This window comes from Helianthus annuus, chromosome 2 (assembly GCF_002127325.2).
Source record: "Helianthus annuus cultivar XRQ/B chromosome 2, HanXRQr2.0-SUNRISE, whole genome shotgun sequence".
In the NCBI taxonomy this organism is placed as follows: domain Eukaryota; kingdom Viridiplantae; phylum Streptophyta; class Magnoliopsida; order Asterales; family Asteraceae; genus Helianthus; species Helianthus annuus.
This window is the reverse complement of record NC_035434.2, coordinates 17,748,380-17,767,955: the sequence shown is the minus strand read 5'-3', so window position 1 is coordinate 17,767,955 and position 19,576 is coordinate 17,748,380. Positions and strand designations below refer to the sequence as shown.

The 19,576-nt window shown below is 38.0% G+C and overlaps 1 protein-coding gene across 1 annotated transcript; it reads right to left on the bottom strand.

Annotated features, from left to right (window-relative positions):
• Nucleotides 1–7,135: 7,135 nt before the first annotated feature.
• LOC110933473 (lysine-specific demethylase REF6-like) lies at nt 7,136–10,411 on the bottom strand. Its single transcript, XM_022176693.1, has 6 exons — nt 10,353–10,411; nt 10,195–10,209; nt 9,085–9,290; nt 8,591–8,859; nt 8,078–8,384; nt 7,136–7,884 (listed from the first exon to the last, which is right to left on the bottom strand). The coding sequence occupies exons 1-6, from the start codon at nt 10,409–10,411 to the stop codon at nt 7,136–7,138; spliced, it is 1,605 nt and encodes a 534-aa protein (XP_022032385.1).
• Between the last annotated feature and the right edge of the window lie 9,165 nt (nt 10,412–19,576).

Genomic DNA, 19,576 nt, shown 5'->3' with positions numbered 1-19,576 from the left:
CTTCAAGGGTCTGGATGGTGCATTCAGATTGCCCATCCGTCTGTGGGTGATAAGCGGTGTTCATATCTAAACGTGAGCCAAAAGACTTGTGCATAGCTTGCCACAGTTCAGAGGTAAAACGCGCTTCACGATTAGAAATGATGGAGGTTGGCACTCCGTGCCTTGATACCACTTCCTTTAGGTAAATGTCTGCTAGAGTAGAAAACTTATCCGTTTCCTTCATAGCCAGAAAATGTGCAGATTTAGTCAGTCGATCCACAATTACCCAAATGGTATCATTGCCGCGTTGAGATCTGGGCAGGCCAGTAACAAAATCCATGGAAATTTGCTCCCATTTCCATTTCGGAATCTCTGGTTGTTGGAGTGGGCCTGATGGTTTCTGGTATTCGACCTTGACCCTAGCACAAGTCAAACATTTACCGACGTAGGTTGCTATGCTGGCTTTCAAACCAGGCCACCAGTATGTAGACTTTAGGTCGTGGTACATCTTATTCAAACCAGGATGTACTGAGTAACGAGACTTATGTGCTTCATCCATCACAAGCTCGCGTAAGTCTCCATAAAGTGGAACCCAGATGCGTCCGTTAACATAGTAGGCGCCATTTTCCTTTTGTTCTAGCCGTTGTCTTGATCCTCGTAGGGACTCAGCCCTGATGTTTTCTGCTTTCAATGCTTCAACCTAAGCATCGCGAATCTGAGCGGGAAGGTTAGATTGGATGGTAAGCTGTAACGCACGTACACGCTTCGGTAAAGTATCCTTTCGACTGAGAGCATCGGCCACAACATTGGCTTTGCCCTGGTGATACTTGATCGCGCATTCGTAATCATTCAAGAGCTCGACCTATCGTCGTTGTCGCATGATTAACTCCTTTTGCTTGAAGATATGCTCGAGACTCCTGTGATCGGTGTAAATGGTGCACTTGGTACCGTACAGGTAATGTCTCCATATCTTAAGCGCGAAAACAACTGCTCCCAATTCCATGCCGTGTGTAGTGTAGTTTCTTTCGTGAACCTTAAGTTGGCGTGATGCGTAGGCAATAACCTTGTCACGTTGCATCAACACGCAACCAAGTCCTTGGATGGAAGCGTCACAATAAACCACAAAATCATTTGTGCCTTCAGGCAATGAGAGGATAGGTGCGCTACAAAGTCTATCTTTTAAGTGCTGGAATGCGAATTCCTGTGCATCACCCCAACGATAGGTGACACCCTTCTCAGTCAGTGAAGTGAGAGGTTGCGCAATCTTTGAGAAATCCTTGATAAACCTTCTGTAATATCCTGCCAAACCCAAGAATTGGCGGATTTCTGTTGGTGTGCGGGGTGCAGGCCAGTTCTTGATCGAGTCAACCTTGGATGGATCCACATGAATCCCATCCTTGTTTACCACATGGCCTAGAAAGTGGACTTCGCGAAGCCAGATTTCACATTTCAAAAACTTAGCATACAACTGCTCTTTCCGAAGAAGTTCTAGAATAAGCCTCAGATGTTGCTCGTGTTCCTCCTGAATCTTAGAATAGCTTAGGATGTCGTCGATGAAGACTATGACAAATTTATCCAGGTAAGGCTTGCACACTCGGTTCATGAGATCCATGAAGACCGCTGGTGCATTTGTTAATCCGAAAGGTATAACCAGAAACTCGTAATGGCCGTAACGAGTTCTGAATGCTGTTTTGGAGACGTCCTCATCTCAGACTCTCAGTTGATGGTAGACTGACCTTAGGTCAATCTTGGAATAGAAACTCGACCCTTGCAACTGGTCGAATAAATCATCAATGCATGGAAGAGGATAACGATTTTTCACGGTCACCTTGTTGAGTTCGCGGTAGTCAATACACATTCTGAAGGTACCGTCTTTCTTCTTCACAAATAACACTGGAGCTCCCCAAGGCGAAGAGCTAGGGCGAATAAAACCCTTGTCTAAGAGGTCTTGCAATTGAGTGGACAATTCCTCTAGTTCCGATGGGGCTAAGCGATAAGGCGCACGGGTTATGGGTGCTGCCCCAGGAGTTAGCTCGATTTGAAACTCGACTTGACGATGAGGCGGAAGACCAGGTAATTCCTCAGGAAATACCTCAGGAAAATCACGTACAATATGTATGTCTTCTATCTTCCTTTCTTCCCAGGATGTATCAGAAACAAGGGCTAGGATAGCAGTGTGGCCCTTTCGCAACCACTGTGTGTTTGGTGTTCAGAAGTGTTGGAGTGCATTTAAGCATTTGGCTAACTTTTAAGGACACATAACTAGTATCGACACCCGAATCAAATAAAACAGTAACAAAGAAGTCGTCCAGAAGAAACTTACCCATCACAACGTTGGAATCGTTCCTTGCATCAACCTGACCAATCACGAAGGCACGACCTCGGGCGCCATTGCCATTATTGTTACCCCCATTGTTGCCTCCATTGTTGTTCCCATTTCCTTAGTTGTTGTTGTTCTGATTCCGGTTCAGCCGGGGGCAGTTCCTCTTAAAATGGCCTTCAGCGCCACACTGAAAGCATCCTTTATTACCCTACTGTTGCTGCTGCTGGTGGTTCTGTGGAGTTTGTTGTTGCTGTTGACGATTCTGATTCGTAGGACGTAGGCTCCTGCAATCCTTGGCTTCATGACCCAACTTGTTACATCTCAGACAACGACCCTTGTGGCACTGCCCGCTATGATGCTTGTTGCACCGGTTGCACTTGGGGTGGTTCCCTCGGTATCCACCCTGTCCTTGACTACCAGAAGATTGCTGACCAGAGTCTAGTGGTCATCAATCTTTCGCTGCTGGGACTGAGACTGAACTGAAGTAGAGCCCTTGCCCGAATTTCCAACCCACTAGCGCTTATTATCACTGGGAGCATCAGCAGTAGTAGCGCTAATACGCTTGGGCAGCCTGTTCTGCTCAACTGCCTGATCAGTGAGACGACGAGCCAACCGGATAATTTGCTGAATAGTGCCGAGATTAGCTGAGGTCACGTGGCTCTGAATTTCTGGCACCAAACCCTTAAGGTACTGCTCGATACGCTTGATAGGAGGATCCACCATAGTGGGACACAAGATAGCTAGTTCGTTCGACCTCTTTGTGTATGCTTCGATCTCAGACCCCTTCATCTTCAAATTGAAAAATTCCACCTCCAGCTTGTGGATGTCGTCACGACTGCAGTACTCTTCTTTGATCAGTTCTTTGAAACCGTTCCATGGGGTGGCATTAGCAACCGCCAACCCAAGCAGTTGAACCTGTGCTTTCCACCAGGTTAAGGCAGCACCTTCGAGTGTTCCAGTAGCATATTTCGCCCTACGATCTTCAGGGCATTCACACATTTCGAAAACAGACTCGAGCTTCTCGAACCAGTGAAGGAGATCTACAGCTCCTTCTGTGCCGCTGAAAGTACTAGGTCGGCAATCCATGAAGGTTTTGAACGTGCACACAGGAGGCTGAGCATGCTGACCTGTTGCGCGAGAATAAAAGACAATGTTAAGCACGAGGGTTGGTTTGCGAAGGTAGGATCTAAACGTCCTAAGATGGGTTGATATGGCAGGTTATATACCTCCTGCAGGAACAGCTGCGAGTGCCTCAGCAACTCGTTCATTGATCAGAGCCATCAACTGGGCTTGAGTCGTCCGCGTCCGCTCATGATCTTCACAATGTAGCAACGTAAGTGAGAAAAGTGTTGCGAGAGTGCGTAAGTGTGGGACGACAGCAGAGAGTAAGCATAAAAGGTTAAAATAGCAGTTATCACGTTAGCTAATGCACAGTATGGACTATCTAACCGACAATATAACATAAATCATACCACCTATGGTGTCGAGTCTTGCACGTGGAGCGAAGCATCGTTGTGGATCGTTGAGCACTGTACCGGTTATAGTCTGGTTTTATCAAAAAGCTTTTCCCCTTTTAAAACCAAGTTCACTATTACCAATGGCTCTGATACCAATTTGTCACACCCCCAAAAATCCACACGCGGAGTACCACCGCTTGGAGGCGTGACGTGACCAGGATCGAGCCACCAATCATATTGAACAACACAATTAAGTAAAATAAACAAACCTCAATACAATTGGTGACCAAAAGCTAGTTAACCAGTTTTAACTTAAACAGCGGAAGCATAATCGTAAGTTCAAAACATAAGTTCGTAGTTCATAAGTTTATAGACCAAAACATAGGTTCCATAAGTTCATAAAGTTTATTTATTAAACACGGGACGTAACAGTCCGTATCCCACAATGACTCCTTCCTCGTGCAAGCTCCAAGCATTTAACGACCTGTAAGGCATGTAACAACGAGTCAACAACAAAGTTGAGTGAGTTCACAGTTGGTTGATCGGTTTTAAGTTGTTTCTGAAAACGTGGTTTGTCTTTTGTTGGCGTAATTGCCATGGGGGTTACCCCGTAGTTGAAAGTATGATTAACCAGTTCATTCTTTATTACCCAAACCATATCCATGATCAGTGGGGGCTTCCCCATGTGAACCACTAGACCGTACCATATCGACTACTAACGCAAATAAGTTGTGCCCTACATCAGTGTCTATCATCAATGACAGTTTGTCATAGTCCATTAGTACACGCCCGTCCGACTGGCACGGTGTGAGGTTTGTTAAACCTAATAGCGCTATTAACTAATGACCCGCTCACCATTGGCCTCGGCGATTAAGTCGATATAAAATGAGGGACTTCATGATAGAGTTTTGTCTAGTAAGTTTTAAGGTTGTTGTCCTACCCAAGGAGGACGAACGCACGTAGTTCTACCCAAGGAGAATACGCAGGATTAATATTGGCATCCTACCTACGGAGGATGGCCGTGCATATCCTACCCAAGGAGGATATGTAGATTTTGTTTTAATTCCTTAACCGATTCCCAAACCACCGGGAATCCCATTGCCTTGTAGAAAGTGTGAACTCACCTCGGTTTGCTCGGTTAGATTCTCAAACATAGCTAACAGTCAAAGTCGGTCAATCACGTCCTAGTAGGATTACCACTTAGTTTATTAGTGACTTCAAATAAGCACAAAGTTCCTACACGCGTCTATCACATAACAAGCATCACATCAATAGTTCATGCTCATATCAACATTCCACCTATAGCTACTCAAGAACAGGCATACGATATTGCACATATTACTTTTATAGACATACGACCTGTTACATCATCCTCAGATAATATACTCGACATTTAAACACACAAATTACTACTTTTGTCATTTTAACTTAAATATTCAAAACTGGGCTGTTTTCGGGTATTTTAATAAAATAGTTAACTTGTTCCAAAAATTCCCAACTTTTTACAGAAAGCCTTAAACGATCCAAATATTACTGTATAAAAATCTCGGGATCCAGTTCGTCACCAATATTTTATAAAAATTCATTTTCCGGACTGCAATCAGATTCATTACCTTCTGACTGCAGTCCACGGAATAATTTGTTAAAAATTCATTGTAAGTAGGATTGATGAAATTCCAATGGGACAATTAGTATGACATCAGTGTCCATCTACAGTACCAATTTCATGACCTAGTTCTACTCAGGTTTCAAGTTATGATGAAGAATATAACACATATTTTCAGCAGCAAAAATGCAGCTTTAGCTGCTGTTACAAAACGACAATTTAAAAATAGTAAACGAAGTCCACAAATTATGATTCCGGTTCCATTAGAACCGTATTTCATAATACATAAATCTAGGCTTCAGAAAATACAGTTTTCGTTTTATTAAGGTCCTGTTACAGCCAACTGAAGTTGGCTGTAATCACCAAACAGCCCCCTGTTTTCAGCCTTTAACATTCTTAAGCGAGTTATATTGGTTCCGTTAACATGCTTAGTGATCAACCACATTTCTAGTACTCAATATTAACTAGTAAATCAGCAAATAATCAGCAACATATCAAAACAACTTCATACTAACATTATTACATCATATTTCATCTTTTTAATGTTCTTGTTTCTTTAGTGATTTGAATATACTAAACATACTACAACTTGTAACCAAGAAACAAGATGAACAAGGGTTTGTCAAGAGCTTACTACTAGCACAAGGCTAGGTTAGAATCTAGTGAAGATGATGAGAAAAGATGATGGAAAAAGCAAGAACAAAGCCCTTTTTAAGCTCCACAAGCTTGCACTTTCTTGAATCACCTTAGATGCTAGAATGTAACTCAAAGATGGATGAATGTGGTGGACTTGGGGTGGTGATGGTGGCGGCTTGGGGAGGGCCGAGAGAGGGAGAGAGAGTTAGTGAGAGAGATGTGTGTGATCTAGTTGAAAGATATGAGGTGATGGAATGAGATACACACCATACTTAAAGATCTTCATATCTAATATCTTGCTCACTAGATCAAGCAACCATCAAATAATATCTAAACAAAATATATGAGGAGATCTAATACGATCATGGTGATCTTGGTGGGGCCCCTTGGGGACGGTTGCACATGGGGGGGGGGGGTTAAATGGAACTTTGAATGGTATGTTGGTAATTATAAGTTCAATTCTAAGTATATGATTCAATGTGTTAGTTAGGGGATATTTTAGTGGGTGTTATGGTGAACGGGGACCATAACTAGCCAAGAAATAGTAAGACAATGTGTTTGACAAATTGTGTCCCGGGTAATGTCCGGTTGTTCGGTCGGATACTGTTTCGTTAAAGTGTTTAATTATTTCGTAAAGTGTCTTTTATATATATTTTTGTAACATTTTTAATTCCTAACACTTAGGAAAACATTCAGGACCATTTAGTCAAGGACCATTTAGTCAATTTTCTGCACAAGACTAGTGTGTTAACAAGCACATGTAAGTATCACACAATAATCAAGAAACAGTTAAGTAATTAAACACAGTCACCAAGCACTTTAATTATCATTAAATAATCGTACGGATACATGTAATCATGAGGGTTGTCACAAGCACGATAAAAGGAATTGCCCACTTAAAAAAGGCAACCCAACCAAGGACGATTCGTCGACAGAAGAAGACTACGAGGAAGAAGACGACGAGCATTACGAGTACGACAACGGACTGACACCGGTATTGATGGATAGAAGAGAGTGAAGACAACCGTAGCGACATATAGATTTTTTTCTAAACATTGATACATGCACCATGTTTTACGTCGTTTTTTTCCATTTTTCTGAGTGGATGTTTGTTGGACCATTTTTGTTCCCATTTTATGTGATTGTATTTTTATTGCCTTTCTTTGCTTGATTCTGATTCATTTTTGACTTTTGTTTACTCATGACTTCAAGGTTTCTAGCAGGCTTGTGCGTGATTCTTCTTGAGGATTTGGAGGGATCATAATCACTTTCATCTTCAGAATCTGCAGACGACAGTGGTGGCGGTGATGCTTCTACTTCCAAGAACATACCCTTGAAGGCCTTGTTTCTCTTCCTTGTGCTTGTTCTAACCACCAAATGGTTTTCATGATTCACATTCATCTTAGGAAAGACATGAACAGCTGCTTGTTGATCTTCTTGTTGGTTGTCATTATGATCATCATCATCATCAGCAGCAGCAGCAGCATCATGCTCATCATCTCTTACTAATAACAAAGGATGAACTTGATTAGAGATCCATACTTTCCCACACCATCTACCCGCCACAGTAATCTTTTTCTGCCTCCCTGATTGGTCATCGGATGGATAATCTTGTCTAAATGCATTATAAATAACTGCATTATAAGGCATTTGTTTTTTATAGGATGAAGAACAACCAAGTTTAGCACTGTAGAAAATATCAATCCCCATTTTAACAGCCCAATCTTGGTTACCAGTTGCAGTTTCTTCATCATCTAAAGCCCATTGTATCATCGTCTTTTCTTGTTCAGTAATTGATTTATATTTAACATGAGTCAACATATTATACGAAGTTCCCAATTCTTTGCCCATAATTCTTGCTGCATCATTTATCTCTCGATAATCTGCAAATAATTGTTTATATTTAGACATATATGTTTTAACTAGAGGTTGAAGTTTCGATCCATTTACATATAAGTCGGTTGATTTTGGTTATATTTGATTTCTAATGGACCAAACATGTAAAAAACATATGGCTAAAAAAATAAAACAAGTAAAAAACGTTCAATCCTGCCCATTCTATAAAAGAGAATGTACCTTGATGACAAAGAAGCAACATATGAACTCCACCAACTGCGCGGAGCCGTTGCTCTAATTCATGAGCATGATCAAGACAAAAAACACGCAATCTTGAAGAGTCTTTTTCACAGGCTGATGAATCCATTGGCCTTAAGCCGATTAAAGAATGTTTAGATTCCAAAACAAGCTTGGTGGGTTCAGATCCTTCTTCAGAGTCAGAAGAATCACCATAAGCCAAAGCCAAAAGAGTGAATGCTGGAATGTCTTTATGTTCTGGAGTACTTGAACTGCTCTTCAACAATTTCCCTTTTACATAAATAAAGAACTTATCAAGAAACACAGCAAAAAAACAATCTTAAGCATAAAAAGTCATAATCTCCAGATTATGATTGGCAATATACTCTTGGCCCGTGTTGGTAATTATATGTGAGTACCAATTTGGGCCTTTTAAAACTTGTAATTATCAAAACAGACCTTCTTGAAATGTATTTTTCTGAGTTTGGCATTATGCATTAGTAATTAAAGGCATACCTGAAGAACTCCACCAACTGCGCGGAGCCGTTGCTCTAATTCATGAGCATGATCAAGACAAAAAACACGCAATCTTGAAGAGTCTTTTTCACAGGCTGATGAATCCATTGGCCTTAAGCCGATTAAAGAATGTTTAGATTCCAAAACAAGCTTGGTGGGTTCAGATCCTTCTTCAGAGTCAGAAGAATCACCATAAGCCAAAGCCAAAAGAGTGAATGCTGGAATGTCTTTATGTTCTGGAGTACTTGAACTGCTCTTCAACAATTTCCCTTTTACATAAATAAAGAACTTATCAAGAAACACAGCAAAAAAACAATCTTAAGCATAAAAAGTCATAATCTCCAGATTATGATTGGCAATATACTCTTGGCCCGTGTTGGTAATTATATGTGAGTACCAATTTGGGCCTTTTAAAACTTGTAATTATCAAAACAGACCTTCTTGAAATGTATTTTTCTGAGTTTGGCATTATGCATTAGTAATTAAAGGCATACCTGAAGAAAGCCCTTGATCTATTACATTTACATCCTCATTCGACATGAGATAATGTGCAGTGGTTTTTGACGGCTGCACGATGGCTACACACGAAAAGCATAGACACCCACAAGTAACACATGAAAAAAGACTAGCAGGGTCACCCTTCTTCTTGGGTTGATCATATGAAGAATTTAATATTCCTTTTGCTCTTTTATCAACAATACTATCATCAACATTAAATATCACTTAAATTTATATTGTTTCATTTAATACCTTAAATTATTTGGATAACTCAATACTTCAGTATTTTATCTTCTATTTCTTTTTTCTGTTTGGCAACTTGGATTAATGAAGTTTGTAATATCTCTTTAAATTTGTGTACTCTGAATCGGACTCCATGATACACTGTACCGGTTCGTACCAAAATGAACCTACCGCCTTCGTACGGAAACATCCCCTCTAGCGAATCGCGTACCTGGAGCGAACTGCAAATCAGGTAACTATGGTTGGAACAATGAAATACCTACATAAAAATTTAGCATAAAAACGTATTATATTTGACCAGAGTTATTTGCGATAAAATTTACGTCAAGACTTAAACCAACTTGAATTTACACCGACGCATATGAAAATAATTACTAAAGAAAATAATGTTTTTTAAGTTAAAAAACGGTACGGAGCGTTGCGGCGGCGTGAAAATGTAAAGTAACTCAAACTTATACCGACTAATGAAATGTATTATATTAACCCGACTCTTTTTTTGAAAATAATATATTTCAAAATGTAGACCGAATGAAAAACTTATATAAAAATAAGCACGAAAACGTACTAAATTAGTCCCATTCATTTCCAAAAAATAAAAATAAGTCAGAACTTAATTTACTTGATTTTATACCCAGATATACTAAAAGTTGATGGATAAGAATTAAAAAAAAAAAAGAAAAAACACAAAAAAGACAAAAAAAAGAAAAAAAAAACACAAAAAAGACAAAAAAAAAAAAAACAATTCATCCAATCATTTAAAAGTACTATGTACTATACACGGAACTTTCAATTGTAAGTACACACTTGTGAGATTCTCCTTCGCGGCGGGATTCACTTAGTATTTGCTCGGTTCGTTATGATACCGGGAAACATGATATCTATAAAAAAACAATAAAAACAAATGGCAATGAAAACAAACAGCGATACCGGAACCAATGTTGATCAGTTCGGTTCGGTTCGTTTGCATTTTATTTTTATTTTATTTCAAGATTGCGAAATATTTTTTTTCCAAAACAGATACCGTGCCGCTATCATACCAAGCCAAATCAAAACTAAATTAACATCTTTATCGGAACCCATATTTATTTATTTTTTCTGCTTTCGATAAACTAATAATGTATCACTGACATACCATATCGAACGCAGCCGAACAATATCGTACCGGTATGCAGTCATAAAAATGAGAAAAAAATATTTAAAATCAATTAAAGTAATAAGAAAACAATAAAATAATGAAACTTAGAAAAAAACAATATTAAAATCTATGTTTATTTTATTTCAACATTCTGATATATTTTAGTTAAAACAGACAACGTGTCGCTATCGTATCAAACCGGATCGAAATCGATTGAACAACGAGGTACCGGTATGCATTCATTTTTATCACATAGAAAAATATATGATTAAATTCAATTAAAGTAATAAGAAAAAAATAATGAAAATTGAGAAAAGCAATTTTAAATAAATCTTAAACCACTGTTTATCATCACTTTCTATTAATATTTATAAAATATAATAATGGAAACATACATGAGATTTTCAAGATAAAACTTGTAGGTGATAGTAAAATTTTCAAAAGTGCATAGTTGTTTATTAAAGAGTATGGGCATTTTTATACTGTCGATGAACAAAGTAACTATAAAATATTTTTATAATTAAAAGTAGTTGTAACTAGATGAGAGCCCCTCCGCGTTGTGGCGGGGGTAATTAAAATGTGTTACTGCACATTTCTTTTTGGCATATTGGGTTTAAATAATCTTAGCTTTCTCAATTTGACCCATAATAATCCCAACTCATTTATTGGCCGACAAGAATCCGAACTAGTCCACTTTTAGCCGATAATAGTCCGCCGTTAAAAATAGCTTAATGGAGTTAAGTTTTTTTTTCAAATTACAAACTGGTGTTTTATGGATTTTGATCAAAACGAGAATACGAGTTGATTTATGTAAAACTTACCTCGAGAAAATACTGCCCCAAATGACGAAAACGGTGCTTCAATTCGTGTGTTTAAACTTCCAATTAACAATGTCGACCGTTTACATTAGTGTAGCAAAATTTACAATCAACTGTCTAACATACAAATACGTGCAAATTTTATTTTTTCTTTAACATCGTTAGGCCTACCATAACATGCAACAAGCGCGTCTAATCGAAGTTGTAGCTCGCCCTGTCTTTGGCATATGTTGCTAGCTCTTTTCATTTGCTCATTAAGTATGTTATTAATTCTTTGGTCTGACTCTATAACCTCTTCAAGAAGCTGACTAAGCCTTTGTAAGACATCCAAGCCATCGTTCGAAGTTGACATACTAATGAAAAGGTATTAACATATCGATTACACTATACTATATAAAAATAACAACAATTACATAAAAAAATCTAGTTATTAGTGCGTGCTTACAAATAGGCTCAAACACGTAACTATAGCCGTTTGTTTTTTGTTAATGCTATTCAGGTCATAAAACCAAGACAACATTGTATTCATCGTCGCCAAGAATAATGTAGTATAAACACAATTAAGAAAAGAATGAAAACAAATATACACACCCGAACATAAAGTGTATTTGAATTAAGTTAACAAAAATACGAATGACAAATATTTATATTTTCCTGGCTCAGAAATATGTTCAAACTGGTTGCTTTTTGATATGCACCAAATGCAACATATAAATTACATCAAATAAGATATAAAAGAAACCCCTTTTAGTACTAATGTTGGAAAAAGTGTGTTTCTTTGTATACTTTTGATTTTTAGTATTTAAATAGCTTAAATGTACAAAAGGAACAAATTAACCGCAAAAACCAGCATAAATACAAAAGAAGGAAAGTTGATACATCATTCCGACCCTCCGAGCTTAACCCCAAGACCAAAAACAACAAATCAGAAAACAAACACGGGTCATGCCCCACTCAAGATTCTAGAAAAGAAAAGACAAACAGAAGCAGACAAGAGACACGGTGCTATGTTCCATGGACACGGGTCGTAGTCAACTTCCATATATGCAAATCTTGGATAGTACAGCAAGTACAATGGCCAAGGGGTCGTGTCGTTGACACACGGGGCCGTGGAAGCATCCACACAGACACAACTCATTAAATAAAGACAAAGAAGAAGGGGGCATGGGCCCGTGTAAAGTTTCTGTTTCCAACTATTAATGGGGGTGCTTGGTTCAATTGCAATCCATCCATCCCTTGGCAAACCACTTCTCTCACACCTGCCACTACACAACCACTACAATACCATCATCATCCACCACATTCATCCATCATCCATCTTTAGAGTGTGTAGTAGTCTCGAGATCCATGATTGATCGTAAGAGGTTTTTGTCAAACAAAAGCCATGATTGGCTAATCTCTTACATCAGTTAGTGAAGACAAGTCATTTATGTATTACTTTTGATTTCCAAGCTTTGCTTAACTTTTTAATTGGGTTTGTATTAATAACTTTAATATCTAGTTTTTTAAATTGAAAGTGAACTTTATCATATCATCTCTTCATGTTTTGTTGATTCACTCATTCGTGCCTTTACGGTCTATATAAGGTGCGTTAACTGCCTGGAAAGGGGTTAGAAGGGTGGTTTGGGTAAAGTTCTTGCCTCGTTGAGTGTGTAGATTCTGCAAGGACTTGATTCAAGCTTATTAGGACTTCCTTTGAGCCAGATAGCATGAAATCAGGGGAAGTAAGAATGGCTTGAATCCCTTATAAATAAACCAATATTAAAACTTTAAACCGGCCTTGCGGGACTATATCCCTGCTGACTCAGACCAATATGGCCGAGGGTAGCGTTGCCTCTAAAAGAGGGACATGCCACATTTTTCATTAATAACTTACTTAATTATCTTTCAATATTTTGGCCTTTCGGGACTATATCCCTGCTAAATCAGATAAATATGGCTGAGGGTAGTGTTGCCTCCAAAAGAGGGACATGCCACTATAACTAAGATAATCTCTTAAAAAACCCAAGGTGCGGAAATCATCAAAGGATTAAAAGATGAATTGGAGCCAAGTGATTCTATCTTGTCTATTTATTTCTTTTACTTCCTTAGTTTCTTTCTTTATTTTGCTTATTAAAAATATTTTCTAAAAATTTGGTTAGATTAGACATTGATAATATTCCGGTACTAAAAGCTCTTGTGTTCTTGGATGACCTCGGTATCTTACCATCACTATACTACACCAACAATGGGTGCACTTGCCCTATCGTGTTGTAGAGAGTGATAGTGTTATATCGTGTTTTTTAAATTTAAAGCTTGATAAAGGAGTAAAAATTACTTAAAAATATACACACCCTCGCTCACGTCATGTTTTTCGAGCCGTTGACGTGGAACTGAGAGTTATCAACCAACAAAATTAAAATCAATGATCTAACTTTCAACAACCCCGAAATGAGCAACAAGGCTTCCAACCACATCAACAAGGAGGAAGAGAAAGACTTGAGGATATCATTATTCGTCTTTTCTCTGAGTCCGACAATCGGTATTCAGAGAGGTTCCTAGAAACCGAAGCCGAAATTAGAAACCAACGGGCTAGTATGCAAAACATCATAGCTATATTTTTTTACCAACTTTAGATAACAAACAACAAAGAATACTGTGTGGGTATATATATATATATATCTATACTACTTTAATAAACATATATGAAGGACAAGATGGTAATTGAACAAGGTGTTGAAAAAACACTTAATGCACAATGTACAACTGTTAAGGCACAAGAAAACACAAACCCTTTTACCCTTTACAAGGGTATACATCTGCCGTCCAAATGTTTTACTTTCTCACACGGATCAACATCGGGACCGTCCATTTGACTTCACACGGATCACCATATGCTTTCTCTCTCAATGCTCACACATCTCACAAAACAACATCAGATCTTCTTCTCTCTCTCTTCTCTCTCTCTTCTCGGCGATCTAGGGTTTCATGAGATCTATCACCAGATCCGTTTGAATCTATCACCAGATCCGTTTCATGAGCAGATCTAGGGTTTCATGAGATCTATCACAAGCTTTATCTGGCAAGGGATCCGTTTGATGTTCTGATGTTGTTGCAATGAGTGTTATATATCTTACCATGTTCTTTTGTGATTCTTACTTTTCTGGTGAAGCAGTTGACGGATGTTCGAATGACGAAATCTGAGGTTTACGAAGGATTTTCGCATGTGTTTTGTGATGAATCGACTCAGGTTAGGTTTATCTTTAATCTTGATGTGGATTTGTTAGTAGATGCGGTTATTTCAAATTAGGTTGAAAGTTTTGTGATATTTGAATTTGTATTTTTGGTGATGATAGTTAGGTTAATTTCAGATATGACATAGTGAAAGGATAAATTGTTTTTGTTGTTTTGATTTTACTTTATTCTGTTATATTTTGATCTTTTCCTTCATTTTTGGGACTGATATGTGTCATGGTTTTGTGAAAATCTGAGGTTTACGAAGGATTTTCGCATGTGTTTTGTGATGAATCGACTCAGGTTAGGTTCTAAATGTTGATTTATCTTTAATCTTGATGTGGATTTGTTAGTAGATAGATGCGGTTATTTCAAATTATGTTGAAAGTTTTGTGATATTTGAATTTGTATTTTTGGTGATGATAGTTAGGTTAATTTCAGATATGACATAGTGAAAGGATAAATTGTTTTTGTAGTTTTGATTTTACTTTATTCTGTTATATTTTGATCTTTTCCTTCATTTTTGGGACTGATAAGTGTCATGGTTGTGTGATAATTATGATATTTAGGTCATTTAGATATGGAATAGTGAAAAGATAGATTGTTATGTATTTTTGATTTTAGTTTGTTCTGTGGGATGCTCGATGAGCAGATCTAGGGTTTCATGAGATGTATCACAAGCTTTATCTGGCAAGGGATGCACAGATTTGAACAAGGGATCCGTTTGATGTGGATTTGTTAGTAGATGCGGTTATTTCCTACATCCGATGTTTTAGTTAGGATTTACCTTTTTAATTTTTTTATGTTTACTTGTTTGTTTATATGTCACATGCAGATTAGTAAGACAAAGGTGTTTCTAAGGGCCGGACAGATGGCAGAGTTTGATGGTTGTCGGACTAAGGTCCTAAGTTATACGACCTAGATGGCTTGGATAAGCTGAGCCTGTGAGGGTATGATGCATAAGCTGAGCCTATGAGGCTATGATGCATAAGCTGAGCCTGTCGACTCTATGATGCATAAGCTGAGCCTGTCGACTCTATGATGCATAAGCTGAGCTTGTGTTCTTAATATGTCTGAACTGAAACTGTTAAGGCTATGATGCATAAGCTGAGCCTGTGAGGTTACATATGTGTTTCTTGTGCTTAAAACACTTGTACATCATGCTTTAAAGGTTGTTTAAGTTTAGTGGAAAATTACTCTTGTACATCATGCTTTAAAGCGGGGTTACATAACACAATAGACTGTGATGATGATTGTATTTTGAGGGTACATAGAAGATCGGAGTAGCATCTTGGCGGGGCAATATCCAGGTTGCATAGTTCTCACTTTGCAACCGTGTGTTGCAGCCATGGCTTTACCCGTAGTTGTGTTCATCTCTCAATTACATGTCTGAGTCTTCCAGTTGTAAAAGTATTATCACAGATTCACAGATCTAAAAGTACATGTCTGAAAGACAGATGTTGATTTATCTTTAATCTTGATGTGGATTTGTTAGTAGATGCGGTTATTTCAAATTAGGTTGAAAGTTTTGTGATATTTGAATTTGTATTTTTGGTGATGATAGTTAGGTTAATTTCAGATATGACATAGTGAAAGGATAAATTGTTTTTGTAGTTTTGATTTTACTTTATTCTGTTATATTTTGATCTTTTCCTTCATTTTTGGGACTGATAAGTGTCATGGTTTTGTGAAAATCTGAGGTTTACGAAGGATTTTCGCATGTGTTTTGTGATGAATCGACTCAGGTTAGGTTCTAAATGTTGATTTATCTTTAAGGCTATGATGCATAAGCTGACCCTGTGAGGTTACATATGTGTTTCTTGTGCTTAAAACACTTGTACATCATGCTTTAAAGGTTGTTTAAGTTTAGTGGAAAATTACTCTTGTACATCATGCTTTAAAGCGGGGTTACATAACACAATAGACTGTGATGATGATTGTATTTTGAGGGTACATAGAAGATCCGAGTAGCATCTTGGCGAGGCAATATCCAGGTTGCATAGTTCTCACTTTGCAACCGTGTGTTGCAGCCATGGCTTTACCCGTAGTTGTGTTCATCTCTCAATTACATGTCTGAGTCTTCCAGTTGTAAAAGTATTATCACAGATTCACAGATCTAAAAGTACATGTCTGAAAGACAGCTTGCTTGCTGCAGTCTCTATAAAGTACTATACGATATATCACTTGGATGTTTCCCAAGTGTTCTATGATGCATAAGCTGAGCCTGTGAGGCTATGACGCATAATAGACTGTGATGATGATCCAGGACAAGATGGTAATTGAACATCCGTCAAGCTCTTCCTCACTGTGATGATGATCAATAGAGAAGATCTGATGTTGTTTTGTGAGATGTGTGAGCATTGAGAGAGAAAGCATATGGTGATCCGTGTGAAGTCAAATGGACGGTCCCGATGTTGATCCGTGTGAGAAAGTTAAACAACCTCTAAAGCATGATGTACATCATGCTTTAAAGGTTGTTTAAGTTTAGTGGAAAATTACTCTTGTACATCATGCTTTAAAGCGGGGTTACATAACATAATAGACTGTGATGATGATTGTATGTTGAGGGTACATAGAAGATCCGAGTAGCATCTTGGCGGGGCAATATCCAGGTTGCATAGTTCTCACTTTGCAACCGTGTGTTGCAGCCATGGCTTTACCCGTAGTTGTGTTCATCTCTCAATTTATCCGTGTGAGAAAGTAAAACATTTGGACGGCAGATGTATACCCTTGTAAAGGGTAAAAGGGTTTGTGTTTTCTTGTGCCTTAACAGTTGTACATTGTGCATTAAGTGTTTTTTCAACACCTTGTTCAATTATCATCTTGTCCTTCACATATGTTTGACGGATGTTCGAAGGACGAAAGCTGAGGTTTACGAAGGATTTTCGCATGTGTTTTGTGATGAATCGACTCAGGTTAGGTTCTAAATGTTGATTTATCTTTAATCTTGATGTGGATTTGTTAGTAGATGCGGTTATTTCAAATTAGGTTGAAAGTTTTGTGATATTTGAATTTGTATTTTTGGTGATGATAGTTAGGTTAATTTCAGATATGACATAGTGAAAGGATAAATTGTTTTTGTAGTTTTGATTTTACTTTGTTCTGTTATATTTTGATCTTTTCCTTTAATTTTGGGACTGATAAGTGTCATGGTTTTGTGATAATTATGATATTTAGGTCATTTTTGGGGATGATAAGTGTTGTAGTTCAATGAAAATTATGATAGTTAGGTCAATTTTAGATATGGAATAGTGAAAAGATAGATTGTTATGTACTTTTGATTTTAGTTTGTTCTGTGGGATGTTTTGATATACTTTTTCATTTCCCAAGTGTTCTATGATGCATAAGCTGAGCCTGTGAGGCTATGATGCATAAGCTAATCCTGTGAGGCTATGATGCATAAGCTGAGCCTGTCGACTCTATGATGCATAAGCTGAGCTTTGTTCTTAATATGTCTGAACTGAAACTGTTAAGGCTATGATGCATAAGCTGAGCCTGTGAGGTTACATATGTGTTTCTTGTGCTTAAAACACTTGTACATCATGCTTTAAAGGTTGTTTAAGTTTAGTGGAAAATTACTCTTGTACATCATGCTTTAAAGCGGGGTTACATAACACAATAGACTGTGATGATGATTGTATTTTGAGGGTACATAGAAGATCCGAGTAGCATCTTGGCGGGGCAATATCCAGGTTGCATAGTTCTCACTTTGCAACCGTGTGTTGCAGCCATGGCTTTACCCGTAGTTGTGTTCATCTCTCAATTACATGTCTGAGTCTTTCAGTTTAGTGTAGTTGAGAGTTTGTAAAGTGTGAGTAGAGTGTAGATATCTCTGAATTATTTATAGAGACTGAAGCAAGCATGCTGTCTTTCAAGCATGGTGTCTTTCAAATAGTGTATGGAAGAGTGTTGATATATTATAGAGACTGCAGCAAGCAAGCTGTCTTTCACACAAAATTAAAGTGTTGCTTTTTCCTGAACTGAATTTAATTAGTTATACCTTTGGTTAACGACTGTCACGATCACTATTATTACAGAACAAGCTCACTCCGATCTTCTGGCAGCCGGAGAAAGTGTATCTGCTTGGAGAGTCTCGGAATCGGCTTTAGTGACGCTGAACGCTGCTTCATTAGAATAAAGGTTTTTATATTTGCAACTTGACAAAATGTGATTTATATTAAATTTATTTTAAGTTAATAGTGTACTGGTTATAACTAATATCAAATCTTTACTAATACTTGATTTCTTTTTATGATGGTTGACTTTGCGAGAACTAACGGAGCTTGTGTTCTTAATATGTCTGAACTGAAAGTGTTTGAGGCTATGATGCATAAGCTGAGTCTGTCAGGTTACATATTTGTTTCTTGTGCTTAAAACACGTGTACATCATGCTTTAAAGGTTGTTTAAGTTTAGTGGCAAATTACTCTTGTTGTGTACTCCGGATTTTGTGTTCTTAATCTGTCTGAACTGAAAGTGTTTGAGGCTGTGATGCGAAAGCTGAGCTTGTGTTCTTAATCTGTCTGAACTAAAAGTGTTGAGTCTATGATGCATAAGCTGAGCTTGTGTTCTTAATCTGTCTGAAGTAAAAGTGTTTTGAGGCTGTGATGCAAAAACTGAGCCTGTGTAATCTATCTGAACTGAAAGTGTTTGAGGCTGTGATGCAAAAACTGAGCCTGTGCAAGGTTCGCTCGGTCCAACAACTCAAGCAAATGTTTTCTTTGCATTTTAGGGGGAACATGTGTGCTTCTCTCCCAGGGCATACAAAACACAGGTTATTGGCGGCAGCCCGCCATATTTAACATATAAAAAAACTTTATATGTTAAATTTGGCGGGCTTCCGCCAATAACCTGTGTCTTGTATGCCCTGTGGAGAGAAGCACCCATCTTCCCCCTAAAAAACATAGAAAACATTTGCTTGAGTTGTTGGACCGAGCGAACCTTGCATAATGCGTCAAGGGAAACTATTGGTCGAGCGAGACATTTGTTCAGGTATCCTTATTTCATGATAAAATGATTATGAATAGCTGTGCATAAACTAATCGCAAGTTTGTTTGGTATATGCAGGGTAATAGGGAACA